The following is a 15,360-nucleotide window of genomic DNA, read 5'->3' as shown; positions in this document are numbered from 1 at the left end:
TTCCATATATTTTATATATGTCTTCACCAATTCAGCATTAAGTTAAAGTTAAATTAAAGTTAAAATGTGCATATTAACGTGCACGAATGTTGGAGGTAGTAACAGTGTGCCTGAAAGCCAATCAGCGATCGCCTTTATTAAACTGAGGACCAATCCCGGCTTCGCTTATAAGACCGTGCGGCGAGTGCAGCTGTTATTTGGGTAAGTAATGGGGAAAGTAGGCTGATGTGACTGGTTTGGTATCTGATCTGATTTAGTGTGTAAACCCATCCGTTCAAATACAGCGGTTACACAAAATGTCAACAACACCCCTGTTCAGCTGTAGTTTAAGGAAGCTGGACTAAATGATTGGGGATTTATTTGTAAAGCCGTGCAGCAGCAGCAGCAGCAGCAGATGGTCCTTCAGGTCGTGTCGGAGCTGAACGCGCAGGGTGGTGTTGGGCTGTGGGACTCTAGGGTTTCTGATGAGCCTCGACTTCTTGAGTTGGGGGCGTGTTAGTAAATATATTCAGGGCACATATGGAGCCCTAACGAGCCCCCAAATTATAAAGGTAGAAATATAGCTAATATTTACAGACATAAATCGTTCCCTCGATTTAATAAACTGTTCCCTCGATTTAATAAACTGTTCCCTCGATTGAATAATCTGTTCCCGCATTTTAATAAACTGTTCCCTCAATTTAATTAACTGTTCCCTCAATTTAATAAACTGTTCCCTCGATTTAATTAACTGTTCCCTCGATTTAATAATCTGTTCCCTCGATTGAATAATCTGTTCCCGCATTTTAATAAACTGTTCCCTCGATTTAATAAACTGTTCCCTCGATTGAATAATCTGTTCCCGCATTTTAATAAACTGTTCCCTCGATTTAATAAACTGTTCCCTCGATTGAATAATCTGTTCCCGCATTTTAATAAACTGTTCCCTCGATTTAATTAACTGTTCCCTCAATTTAATAAACTGTTCCCTCGATTTAATTAACTGTTCCCTCGATTTAATAATCTGTTCCCTCGATTGAATAATCTGTTCCCGCATTTTAATAAACTGTTCCCTCGATTTAATTAACTGTTCCCTCAATTTAATAAACCGTTCCCTCGATTTAATTAACCGTTCCCTCGATTTAATAATCTGTTCCCTCGATTTAATAATCTGTTCCCTCGATTGAATAATCTGTTCCCGCATTTTAATAAACTGTTCCCTCGATTTAATTAACTGTTCCCTCGATTGAATAAACTGTTCCCTCGATTGAATAAACTGTTCCCTCGATTGAATAAACTGTTCCCTCGATTTAATAAACTGTTCCCTCATTTTAATAAACTGTTCCCTCGATTGAATAAACTGTTCCCTCGATTGAATAATCTGTTCCCTCGATTGAATAATCTGTTCCCTCGATTGAATAAACTTCCCTCGATTGAATAAACTCTTCCCTCATTTTAATAAACTGTTCCCTCGATTGAATAAACTGTTCCCTCGATTGAATAAACTGTTCCCTCGATTGAATAAACTGTTCCCGCATTTTAATAATCTGTTCCCTCGATTGAATAAACTCTTCCCTCGATTGAATAAACTCTTCCCTCGATTGAATAATCTGTTCCCGCGATTGAATAATCTGTTCCCTCGATTGAATAATCTGTTCCTGCATTTGAATAATCTGTTCCCTCGATTGAATAAACTGTTCCCTCAATTTAATAAACCATTTCCTCGATTTAATAAATTGTTCCCTTAAGTTAATAATGTTTCCTCAATTTAAGTCAGTTGCTTCATTTTAATAAACCATTCCCCTCAGTTTAATAAATTGTGCTGTTGATTTAATAATTTGTTTTCTCAATTTAATAAGTTGTGCCCTAAAGTTAATAAATGGTAACAATAAATGATTAAATCCAGGGGAGGCTGTATGTCCTTAAATAATATTTTACTACATTGATACTTTAGGGGCTCTGTAGGCACATATAAACATTACAAGCTAAATCTTTCATTTAAAATCTTAATCATTTCTCTAAATTGATAGAACTATATAAGCTTGTGATGGATGGAATTCAATAATGTGCATCTTCTGCTCATTATTTACCAGGGGTTTCATGTTGTAGTCAAAGTCACTCCTAATGTAAGTAGAAACGTCTGTGGAGGTCTTTTGAACGGCATTTTGCTTCTCTTAAAATGGAATCACCTTTCATATTAATATTTGCTACTTTCTATACAGTAATGTCTACAACACAGATTGAAACACTTTAAACGAAGTCTGAGAGCTTGTATTTAGTATTTCAAATAATTTGGTAACAAAGTTATTCAAGATCATATAATGTACTGTTATTATCTGTGTGTGTTTAAGATAAGATAAGATAAGATAATCCTTTATTAGTCCCGCAGTGGGGAAATTCACAGTGTAGCAGCAGAAAGGGATAGCAGGACACTCAGTTACAAAAAATTTGGATAAATAATTTACACTATATACACAATATAAATAAGAATTAAAAAAGCAATAAACAATATTATTTACAGTAAAAGACTCTTAATTGCACATGGGGATGGGATATTGCACATAGTATTCCCTGAACATGAACGTGTGTGTGTAGTTAAGTGTGTGTGTATGTGGTCCGTTGGGAGCAGTGTTTGTGTGTTTATTTATTATTATCATCCGTGAATGTCACTTTTAAAATGCAAAGCATTTCGCATATTCTGTTCTAATCATCTAACAGCTCTTTATTCAGCCCTTATTCAGATTTGGCTAATAAATTCCAAAGCTCCACATGCACATGGTCCAGTGGTCTCATACTGATTTGATCAGTCTTGCATATTAAAAGCAGGGCTGATTAAACCAGGGTGTCGGATTCTGAATCCCCGGAGTTAGTCTTTGCATTGCTAATACTAAGAAATGTAGGATTCCACATCTTGCACAGTAAAAGGGTGATCGGCCCTGCACTATATGTGCCAGTGTTTCTAGATACTCGCTCATCTACAGTTTGTTCTTAAGTCAAGGGTATAAATAGGGATTTGTCCTTCTTTTTATGGCGTCTACTCTTCTGGGAAATCATTACACAAGATGTTGGAACATTGCTGTGAGGATGTGATTGCATTCAGGCACATGAGCATTTGTCAGGTCAGGTACTGATGTTGGATAATTAGTTCTGGATCACAAACACCACTCCAACTCATCTCAAAGGTACTGGATAAGGCTCAGTCACTCCAGAGAACGCAGTTCCACTGCAAAGACCAAAGCTGGGTGGCTTTATGCAACTGTGGCTAGTGCTTGGCTTTGGCCATGGTGATCTTCGGCTCATGTAATAACATTCTATTGGCCATGCTTCTCTATGTAGATCCCAGAAGCTATGCATGTGTAACTGCATGCCTGGGTCAGCACTGGTTGCTCCTTAAAGCCGCTGAACTTACTAATTAAAAGAACTGTCTGGATACCTTTAAAACATGTAACATGTTAAAGAAATAGTAGATGAGCTTGTCGTTTCACTGAAGTGAGCATTGCGTATGCAAAGTGAACACCTCAATCAGGGTGTTTCTACTTACACCATGGTTGTACCAGTGTTGTCATAGAAACTGCAGGCACCGTCAGTAGTGCAGAACTGTCTGATGCTGAAGGCCTATGAGAAAATGGCAAGAGGCTACTGTTGTGAGCAAGATCTAGCTGGACGTACATTGATCGTGTCTGCCATCTGCAGTCCACAGGCTTTTATCTGAGATGCTGAATTTGGTATTTTTGGTTGGAGGCAACTTCAATGATTGTTTGAGGTGTTTGTTAATTGGAGCCACAGACTAGTATAACTAGACAAATCAGTGCTTTAAAATGTATTAAATATACAAAAAAAGGTTATTGGTAAATAAATGGTTTGTCAGGGAAATATTTAACTGAATAAAGTTATTAATTATTTATTATAACTTTGTATCTTTTCTTTCAGGTCCAGAATTAGTTCTTTTCTGAAGTCTTTGACGTCACCAATGGCACTACAGGAGAGAACCAAAGTGGTTCTTCTGGCATGTGGGTCTTTCAACCCCATCACTAACATGCACCTACGCATGTTTGAGCTGGCCCGTGATAACCTGGAGGACACTGGTACGTAAAAGTGACATGACAAAGTGCCTCTGTTATCTTTTTATGTACTTAAATGCAGAACTTCCAGCTTCCTGAGACTCTGTCCTTATATAAGAAGATCACATTTTAGCTTCCCTGTGAGCTGGACATTACAGTATTACCTGAAGGTATGATATTCTGAAGGTCAGACAATGTTTCTGTCTAGTGATGGAATTAACACAGCATTTGCAGCGGTGTTTATAGTTGATATCAGTTGCTCATATCAGGGATGGGCAATTTCGGATCTAGATGGCCATATTCCTTCTCAGGCACACCTGACTTAACTTGCTTGTTAATTGTCAGGTTTAGTAGGTCTGTTAGAGCAGGGACATCAACAAACTGTGCTGGACTCTGCCCCCCCCCCCCTTGCCCACCCCTGACTTAGATGTCAGAAGTCCCCAAAACTCCCCTAAATTCATTCTCAACAGTACCTCAAAACCCAAAAACATTGATGCACATGATGCAATGGTAGTATTTAAAGGACAACTGCACAGTTCTTTTGAATGTATTCGTTTTGTTTAATATATAAACAGGCACTTTTTAGAATTAACTGAATTCTAAATACTCAAGTAATACTCAAGTCATTTCACAAAGTTATTGCCTGCTGTCTTTATACAGAATGCAGACATGATTTACTTGTTTAACTAGGCCTGCTACTCTCCTTTCAAGCATGTCATTTATTGTGTGTAGTCAGGAGGTTCTACTAGTTACAGATAGCAAGCAAAATTAAAATTGAACTGAACAGCAAATCCTGGGTCTTACAATGCAATGGTTGCAAAAAGCCTGCACATCAAAAATATTCAGACTTGTAACTAGAAGATGGCTAGACAAAGACTAGTGTGCACCATAAAGTGGCCAGTGTGTGTGGGAAAACTTCGATACCAGAGTTTCTTTACATTTATGTGCTTATTCCTGTGTGTTTGTCTAGGAAGGTACAGAGTGGTGAGAGGCATAATCTCTCCTGTAGGGGATGCCTATAAGAAGAAGGGCCTGGTTGAGGCCTGCCATAGAGTGGAGATGGCCAGGCTAGCTACAGAGAGCTCTAGCTGGATCACTGTGGACGACTGGGAGAGCCAGCAGGCTGAGTGGGTGGAGACAGCCAAGGTTATCAGGTGAGCGTGTTTTGTTGTTTTCTTTGTGAGCACAGAGAGAAGCTGTGAAGTTCTGTTGAATGTAAAGGTGTGTGAAGGGATCTGACGCATGTAGTGTGCACCTGCTGCACCTGATGCATGCATGTTATCTTAAATGATCTGTGACAAATACAGCATCACACTAGAACAGGTGGTATTTCTCTGGAGGGGTACACCTATTTAAGTTATTTACTGTAGTTTCATATCAAAGCATCATTACTCTGCATTTTATGTTTCTATACAAATTTTAAAAACAGTACATTATGTGACCATGATGACCAGACCAAATGTCTTTTACATAGACAACATTTAGCACATCCTTTACAACCATGGTTTGTTGTCCAGAAACATGAATGTAACCATAGCAAGTACACACGTTCTCTTCAACTAAGGCCCTACCAGAACAAGAGCAGTGCTGATGGTTAGACGGAAAGATACACAGTACAAAAATAAAATGTTACGTTAGCTACACTATATGTCCATATGTTTGTGGACACACCTTCTAATGAATGCATTCAGCTACTTTCACACCCATTGCTGACACAAATGTGCAAAAGCATGAACCTGTGGACACCATGCCTAATGCAAAACGTGGGCTAGAGGGGTATAAAGCTATCTAGCATTGGCCTGTGGAGCAGAGAACTGTGTTCTCTGGAATATCTGGTGCTCTATCCAATACTTTTGGGATGAGTTTGGGAGTTCAGAATGCGGTGGGGTTGTGGTCATTTAACATCCTGTCCTCGGTAATGCTCTTATTATTCATCACTTCAAAATCCCTGGACTTCCCTGGACAGTAGAGACAGTTACTCCAACAAAAGCAGGATCAGCTCTTTGTAATAGCCTTTATTTCAGATGAAACAATAAATTAACATGCGTCCCAATACATTTGACAATATAGTGTATTTTAATAATTAAATGATTCTTGATTTGAGGGCCTCTAAAAGAGATGGGTCTTCATGGGACTGTGTTTGAAGATAGCAAGGGACTCTGCTGTTCATACAGCCAGTCTCCAACCCCTTTCCTCCTAAACCTTTCCCCATCATTGTACATTAACACTGAGGTGAGATGTTCACAGGAGAGAGCTCTTTAGACTCAGCCAAGGTTTTCAGACATTATCTAGCATTGAGGTTGAACCAGAGTTTGGTTACCTGACTATGCCACTCCTCCACGAGTTCACCTGACCTCTTTAGGAGCCTCAAGGCATGCAGGCTTTTAATGCCTTGTCATCTGGGAAGTCCTATAAAGCAACCTGGGCAGTCAGCAGTCCTGTTGAACAATGCTTCAGATGTACCAAGCCCACCTGCTTTGAGAGCTAGAAGGCCAGGCCAATCCAGAAACATTTACAGAGCTGCACAAGGCCACCTTCTTCTTTATGCACATGCTCAGGTGTGTGGCCTATGCTCACTCTAGCATTTATAAACTAGAGAGAGAACAACCTTTTGTCAGTGCTATGGTCACATGGACTTGAGCTTGTTTGGCCTGCACAGCAGGTCCATCGCTCATAAAGTTAAGATGCAACAAAAGGATCCACAATTTCTGACAGTCCCACTTTCTGCCCACCTGTCCCAAGCTTGCTGCCATTCAGTGTCCTTACCAGCCTAGATCCCACTATCATTTATTAAGTGTATTTATTTATTTAAGTGTATAAGATGACTGTTTATGGCTGTATGGTTGAGGAACTCAACACCTGTTTATCGGCCTTCATAAGGCACCACCATACTGAGCTGCTGTCGATGGAGCAGAACGAAGACGAGGTGGACGCTGTCAAGTTTGCCAAGAGGAGAAGACTGGAGGAGAATGAAAATGCATGTTCCTCTTCAGTTCACAACAGATCAGGTATTGTGCAAAAGCCAATACACTCCCTGACATTGTAATATGCCTTAAGGCCAGGATGCTAACACAAAGCAGTAGGAGGGAGTTCGCTTTAACCGTCACTCAGTCACACCACTTACTTCAGCACATGAAGACGCACTGGAACATGTGATGTGCCCTGGAGGTCAAACGAAGACAAAAAAAAACCAAAACAAAAGACGCTGAGAACCTGCAAGTCGTACTGAAGTGCCAACACTACAAAACAGGGTCGGGCAGCATTCCTTTCAAATGCCAAGTCAAGCCATTTCTAATAAGTTTAATGGATTTTACACCATAGATTAGTGCTTACGGGAAACCGGGTCATGCACTGTAGTTGCCATCTCATTCAAGTATTTAACAACTTTGGTATCCAGCAGTGTCAGGTACTGAGGGTTAGATTAGTTTAGAACAGGTCATGGCTCTTCTGCAGTTATGAGTGGGCTTGAGCTTAAGCTTAAGCTGCCTATGGGCAAAAGCCAATGTTTGATTTATGACCATTTTAAAAGGAGCTAGAATTAGTTGTTCTACTGGAACTTGTTCTCGTGCTCTCGTACTTCGCAGTTGTAAAAGAGTGGTGGAAATGAGGAGGGTTTTCTTGTACTACAACTAATTCAAGCTTTTGTGTAAATGGTCATAAGTTGCTGCAGAAAATACTGTGAATGCTGTTTTTGCAGTATAGTTAAGGTGTATGGACTGAGGAGTGAATTATCACTTTAATAATGCTTAAATACTACCTAAAACTTATGTCATTAAGTTTTGGGTCGGGCAATGTGTATTGGGTATTTTCAGTGAAATGGATCTTCTAAATACTATAAGCCATCATCAGTGTTTTCAGTCATTTTTTGAGCAAAAAATAATTAATTATTGAGGCTTGTAATTTGAACATAGCCATAGGAACACATGAAAAATCAAAGCTTATAGTGTTAAAATATCAGGATAAAAAAAAAAAAAAGAATAAACATAAGACCGTTGCACTCTGTGGTGTTTCAGTGACTCAAGGACTTTTTAGATTTAGATTTAGCAGTGGCTTTTCACCGAAATGTCCTTACGATACAGGTAAGGGCTGATCGGAGTGGATGGTTATGTTTGCGGCTATATTTAACTGGTCATAGAGCTGCATTGCACTTATCTGTATTATCACTGTAGATAAGCAAATGCAGAGCCTGCATATCACACAAGTCTTTTTAACCTAGTGCTCTCGAGGTGTCTTTCCTAAAGTGTGATGGTCTTTGAGGTGGATGCCTGAGACGTCTGTTCTTAAGGCTCCACGAATCAGGTTTAGGATGATCATCTGGGGAAAATTGTGCATATTCGTTTCTAAGAGTGAACTTTTTCTTTGATATGTCCTCACCTGATTTCCATACATAGAAAGGTGTAAGAGTTTCTCTTACTGCCTTACTGTTTTTCTTTTCGCAGGTGCTCCTGAGCTGAAGCTGCTTTGTGGAGCTGATGTGCTGGAGTCCTTTGGCGTGCCCAACCTGTGGAAGCCAGAGGACATTGCGGAGATTGTGGGCCGTTATGGCCTGGTGTGTGTCACCAGGAGCGGCTGTGATGCTGAGAAGTTTGTCTACCAATCAGACGTGCTGTACGACCACCGCAAGAACATTCACCTCGTCAGAGAGTGGGTCACCAACGACATCTCGGCCACACATGTAAGGCGCTCGCTGCGCAGGGGTCAGAGTGTGCGCTACCTGCTGCCTGACCGTGTAGTGGACTACATCCAGGATCAGTGCCTGTACAGCGCAGAGAGCGAGAAGAAATATGCTGATGTCATCCTCGCTCCTTTTCAGAGGTACACCAAGAATACAGACTGCAGCTGATTCACACAGTCACGCAATCCTGCAGATGTCTTTTTAAACTGAATTTGAAGTGTGAAACTGTTTTGTCGCATTTCAGTCTCTTCCAAAGGTCTCCTGTACAATCCTCTACGAAACCACTGTCTACAATCTAAAATAGGCAGAGAAGGGGTTCATGCTATGGACACACCCATTCTGAAATTTTTAGGCATTTTAGAAATCCGTTCTGGAGTTTGTGGGGTTTTTTTTTGAGTGGTTAATTTGTTACAGAGCAGAATAGGAGACACTGCAAACATTATTGATAAGATATTATTTATCAAATATTAAGAAATTAAATTAAGGCAAATATTAAGGCACTCCTTATTTGTACTGTATTGAAAAATGCATCACAGCACAACCATATGGAATGTAACTGTGCGTTGAGCTGGTTTGGTTGATCTGTACTTAATGAGGTTAAATCAGGTGAGCTGGTGATGGAATTGAACACATCCAAATGCTGGCTAGAGGCGTCCAGAAGAAATCTGGAACCAAGCTTTGCTCTTCAGACTAGCTCACAAGATCTAGAGAACTACTTTTTTCAAAGTACTTGAACTACTTTTTACCTGCATCTGTTCTAATGTGATCTGGAGTTTTTTTATAACAAGCAAAAACACTCTTACTGCTGAGATAAATGGTTGTACATAATGTGCTTAAGTGGCTAAAACCTCTGCACAAAATTGGACATGATTGACTTACATAGATCTCATTTTTGTCACCTAAACAGATTTTGGGTACAAACACATCTTAGCTGATTAAATTGGGGGCTTTTATTATTCTGCAAACTACTCTTTTAAAGCTTCAAAGGAGCAGTGAAGCAACTGGCCATTATTATAAGTGTGCAGGGTAATTTTGATAATTCTGTTATTTGGATATCTTAAAATGTGAACATTTTTTCCATTACTTATTCCATATTATTGGAATGTGCTTGCTGGGCTTTTTCTGTTGTTTATATAGATAGAAAGATTTATAGGTAATTAAAAGTTGTTTACACTACATTACAGTGTCTTCATTTTCTCAATTTCTTATCACTTCACACTTTATGTATTTGCATACACAGAAATATGTCAGTTTGCATAATTCTTTTGGTTCTTTCATAGCATAAGAGACATATTCCTCAGGCAAATCATTTGAAGTCAGCACTTAACATCAGCTAAAGGATTGCCCCTGCAAGATGACTTTGTACCTACAAGGCCTGTAGCTAGTGTTTAATCAAAGCTCTCTGCTTTCACATAGTCCTTTTTCAGTGTGGTTAACAGCTTAGTAATTAGAAATCCCCTCAGCCTCATTTGTGTATTGTTAACATTTCTGGTGTAATTTAGTGTAGACATTGTGATTCTTTACTCTTACACTCTTAGGTTTTATGGACCTGTGATTATTAGAATGTGAAGGTTCCCTATCAAGACAGTAGGGGTTATTTATTTACTGCATAAAATACTAACATTAATAAATACAAATAACATTCATACCAAAAGTAGTGGTTTTACATTACATTACTGTGCAAGATACTATGATGCCCCAGGTTATGTTCTGACAGTGAATATCTATTAATATATTACATGATATTAAATTAAATTAAATTATATTAGATTATAAAAGGCAGCATTAAACATGATTTTAGCTATACGTTACTATAGGTAACCTATTATAGGTAATAGGTTTTTATCAAAGCTCACCACTTTCACTCCTTTTAGTGTGATTAACAGCTGATCAGAAATCCCCTCAGCCTCATTTGATGTGATATGTCCCATTGAACTGCTGGACTTTGCTTATTTTCACCTCCTTTATGCAAATGAAGTTTCTTTCAGTGACCTCTGAGGTTCACACTTGGGATTAACATTGTATACACCATTCTCCTCCAGGCCCTGCCATGCTTTTTAAAGCAAACAATCACACAACCTGGTTAGAAGTCTGGGTATGATGGGACCATTTAGAGGGTTAGAAACTCCTCAAAATCAATTGAATAGTACTGTATTTAGTTTTTGTGAGTGGGGGAACACCAGGAAGGATCATGTGACTTCCTCGTGCATACAGTGGGGAGCGGGGAATTACACAGAAGAAGGATGATGCACTCTACCCCTGACTGATTGCGCTGGCTGATAATGAAGTAGTGTGGGGTTGTTGGGGCGGTTTACACCTTCAGCAGAAGCAGTGCTGTCACAATGGAAACATTTTTCTCAGGTCTTCCTGGGCGTCTACTTTTGCGTGGATTTTCCCTTTCCTGCCCCTTTTGGCTGACGTCACTGTAAGCTTTTCCGCACTCAGCTGTTGATGTTTTCCAAATAACCACTGACTTGTCTGTTAGATATGGCTGTTTTTATCAGATCAGCTATTTTTAGTACTATTTAACAATGGACGTAGAGCTGCTCATAGATTATGAAAAAGCACACAAAGATTTCCTTCATTTTATCTTTCTAGGGCATAATATGTTTCTTATAGCAAATACATATGTGTCTTATTAACAAATATATATCCTGTAGATGCAAAACATTGATGTTGATTGAATATTTAATGTATTTGTAATAATATTTTTACAGATGCATCCATGCACAAATTCTGGGTCTGAGATACTCAATATTTTTTATTTTATTTTAATTTATCTGCTGATGCTGATTACAATAAATATACTATTTCTAAAATGTTAAAAATAGGGTCACATATACCTGGTTTTGCATTCTGTAGGAATTAAAGGGTTGCATTTTTTTATGTATATAATTTATTTGTAACACAAATTGTTGCTGTCACACAAAAAACTTGAATCTCCACTTTTGCTCTTTTTCACTTTGAAATAATGTGAATCTGGCAGTTGTTCTTTTAATAATTTTATGATGAAGGGACCAATGGAAATGCTCCAAAATGACTTGAAAAGTTGAGAAAATGCTTATAAAACATATAATTATATAAAGATTTGGACACAGTTACACACAAAAACAACTTTAATTATTTTTTTATTATTTAAATTCATATCATAAATTCATAATCATTTTAAAGAGACACTCGTCACTCAATTACCATCATGAACCATCATGTGTTTTTAAAGCAGGGTATTATTCTATATGGCTTATTTAACTCTTGTACTACAGGGTGTTTTTAGGGTGTGTTTTGTCAGACTGTCTTCACAAAGCCTTACCTGTTTTTGGGTGTTTATGTGTAAGCTCACCTGCTGACACAGGTTTGTCACCTGGCCCCGCCCCTTTCCCTGAGGCTTCTCTGTTTAAAGTCTGGAAGTTCCACCTGTTTGTCACACCAGCTCTGACTTCGCTGCTCTCTCTGCTCTCCGGCTGCGATTCTCACCAGACAAAATGCCTGCCAGCCTTTGTGGTACATGGGAGATGCTCAGCAATGTCAATTTTGAGGGATACATGATTGCTTTGGGTGAGGCTGCATTTCATGTCAGATTTGTTTAGCCCTAAATGTGAGCATGTGGCTCAGACTTAAGAAACTGTATTGTGGTATATATGAATACTGATGTAGACAAATAAAATCGGTCATGCTTTCGGCATCAGGATTATATAAGTAAAATGACTGCTTACATGTTACACTCATTTCTTTTGCAGGAATTGGTCTGTCCACTCGCAAGTTTGCTATGAGGCTAAAGCTCCGCAAAGTGATCGAGCAGGTCGGCGACGTCAATGTGATCAAAACTCTCAGCACCTTCAGAAACTATGCCTTCTCCTTCAGAATCGGTGAGGAGTTTGATGAAAACACCAAGGGCCTGGACAATAGGCACTGCAAGGTAAGACACTCAGATTACAGTGTACACACTACTGACTAATGACCAAATGACTGTTTAGATCATTGAAAATTTGAAGGTTATGGTATTTCCTACACTAAAGCATAGTTAGTTACTGTCAGTGGTTCAGAGTGACGGAGTACATCTGCATTAAACTTGTTTTTTTTTAGTACTGTGCTTAACTTTCTAATAACCCGTGGTGACTTAAACATCTGATGATCACTATAAAATCCACTATAATACTCATATACATTCTGTATTATTTATTTATTTATTTGTATAATTTCTCGTAATTGTTCCATTAATGTTTACATGGACTTTAATTGGACTCCTTTAAATACACTGTTTGGAAATAAACACAAAATTAGCATGAAATTCACTAGTAGATGGGTGGTACGAAGGTGGTGTCTGAGCATATAAAGCTGTTATAACTGATTTGAAAATTGTTAATAGTAACTAATTATGTTTAGAAATATTGACATTTCTAAATTAATTCTAATATATAAGCTACATAAATTTTGTTTTAGGATTTTCACAGTTACCTTTAGTAAATTATGTAATTTCTTTGGGACTAATGGGTAGATTCACAGAGTAATGTTATATACATGCCGTCTATACTGCATAACTGAAGCTAATGTATTAGCAGGGCCAGATTACTATAAACATGGTTTGACCATGATGAAGCTAAGGATGTCTGTTCTGTGGGTAAATGTATCGTAATTGAAATTGTGGGACTAAAAACAAGCGTTAGTGTTTGTACCTCAAGCAGTACAATAGAGGCAGAGTGTGAACTGACAACTCACTGAAGGCTTTCTCTGTCTGCATGTAGTCTCTGGTGACATGGGAAGGGAACAGGATGGTGTGCACTCAGAAGGGAGAGATGAAAAACAGAGGCTGGGCTCACTGGATTGAGGATGATAAGCTGCATCTGGTAAGAAGAATATATATATATATATATTTAAATTTTAATGGTAACTTCAATGTTATTGAGTTCAATAAAACATGCAACACATTCAGAGTGTGTGACCTGCCTTGGCAGTAACATCAATACTGCTTCCGATCTTTACAGCCAGTGTTGTGCTGCATTTTGCAGCCCTTTATTGGTGTTCCTGCATTAAATATTGATTACTACATAGTAAAAATCTAATAAAAATAAGTCTGTCGACATCAGACGAGCCAAACTGAACTATCACAAGAGACACATAACCAAAAAAATCAATTCTCATTAGAAAAATAAATTGTAGTTTACTTATTTACTATGTTTTTGTCTTACAGGAGCTTTACTGCGAAGACCAAATCTGCAAGCAAGTCTTCAAGCGAGTGGCCTAAAGTGTAACACCAGTCTGCACTGTGATCAGGATGGAGTAAAGCGCCAATCCTTTAAACCAATGCAGCAAATGGAAGGAGCAGGAGCTCCGTCTTCTCTCCATGATCCCTGTTTGATCAGGAAAACTAAATACAGAGGACTTCAAGCTCTCAGGCATTGGTTACAAAATGCAGTGCTGTTGAGACACACAACAGTCTACTGGACGGCCACTATAAATGAACAGTGCACACAGAGAGGTGCAGTGAGGAGCTTTAGCTCTCCTGTTCTGTTTACTAAAGCACCACTAGAGGGAGGCATAGCATTTGAAATGGACACAGTGATTCCTAAAATAAGGGTCAGTGTCAGGGGTTTCAACTGGAGCTGTGTTTTGATGTTTTGTAACACATCTTTGTGGTCATGCAAAAACCTTGTATCTCCATTTTTGTTGTACTTTTTGACATAATGTGAATTTTGCAGTTGTTCTTTACATTTACGTGATGAACAGACCAATAGAAATGCTCCAAAATTTAACTTTGTATCAAATATTTATTATATATTATTTATAATATATAATAAGCTAATAAGATTTTTACCTTCAAGTTTTTTTTTCTTTTTGTGGAGATTCAAGGATTTTGCTTTAAAGTGACAATATAGTATTTATTTTTCCCTGATTCAAGAATAGGGGCATTTTAGTCTTTAATTAAATTCTGTATTAGCTGAAGTTTTCTTTTTCATCATATGCAGTGTTGTTTTAAATGTATTTATGAATTAAAGGGTTCATATCATGAAAAAATGTTTCTCACTTTTTTGATTAAATATGTAAACATTGTTTCAAAACATACCTTTGTAACATCTCCAGCATTTACAGTTTATATATGGATACAAAGTTACAAAAAAGACAAAAGATTACAGATTTTATGATGTGACAAAAACTAATGTGTTTACAGGTATTTAGCCAAAGCAGTTTAGTGCTGCCTGTTACAGAGGTTCATGAAGGCCATGAGTAGTTAAAAGCCTGACCTCATGAGTACTGACCTCATGATCAAAACTTTTTTTTTATTTTTTTTTTAGTTAACAATATTTGTTGTTCGGACAAATCAACAAAATGTTAACAAAAATCTTGACAAAAATAAGTATAAATATAATTATAAAAATATAAGATAATTACTGAAAAAAATATATAATTAACCTCCGCAGTAAATGGACAGTAAATGTTGGAGCATTTCTAAAATAAGATACAAGATTTTTGCGTGATAAGTCAGCCTTGAAGTCACAGTAATTAAAAAATGCCTGTTTAATTGATAAAGACAGTCTTGGAGACCCTATGCACAGGGTGGTCTTCACGTATTTCCGCTCTGAGGCAAGCCAGCTTGTTTACTTACTAAGCTAACCTACATGTCATGTAAAAATAGCTTGTAGCCTATTG

The 15,360-nt window shown here is 38.1% G+C and overlaps 2 protein-coding genes across 2 annotated transcripts; both read left to right on the top strand.

Moving 5' to 3' along the window:
* The first annotated feature begins 188 nt into the window (after positions 1-188).
* nmnat1 (nicotinamide nucleotide adenylyltransferase 1) lies at positions 189-12,533 on the top strand. The gene is made up of 7 exons (XM_072696956.1): positions 189-201; positions 3,910-4,064; positions 5,011-5,194; positions 6,921-7,048; positions 8,480-8,855; positions 12,193-12,270; positions 12,453-12,533. The coding sequence occupies exons 2-6, from the start codon at positions 3,950-3,952 to the stop codon at positions 12,248-12,250; spliced, it is 861 nt and encodes a 286-aa protein (XP_072553057.1). The 5' UTR covers positions 189-201; positions 3,910-3,949; the 3' UTR covers positions 12,251-12,270; positions 12,453-12,533.
* On the top strand, positions 12,384-14,576 carry rbp7a (retinol binding protein 7a, cellular). The gene is made up of 3 exons (XM_072696957.1): positions 12,384-12,631; positions 13,458-13,559; positions 13,904-14,576. Exons 1-3 carry the CDS (start codon positions 12,482-12,484, stop codon positions 13,955-13,957), a joined length of 306 nt encoding a protein of 101 aa, XP_072553058.1. The 5' UTR covers positions 12,384-12,481; the 3' UTR covers positions 13,958-14,576.
* The last annotated feature ends 784 nt before the right edge of the window (positions 14,577-15,360 follow it).

The sequence above is a fragment of the Salminus brasiliensis genome, chromosome 14, assembly GCF_030463535.1.
Source record: "Salminus brasiliensis chromosome 14, fSalBra1.hap2, whole genome shotgun sequence".
Classification (NCBI taxonomy): domain Eukaryota; kingdom Metazoa; phylum Chordata; class Actinopteri; order Characiformes; family Bryconidae; genus Salminus; species Salminus brasiliensis.
Note: the sequence above shows the minus strand (reverse complement) of the source record. Positions and strands in the feature narration are given on the sequence as shown.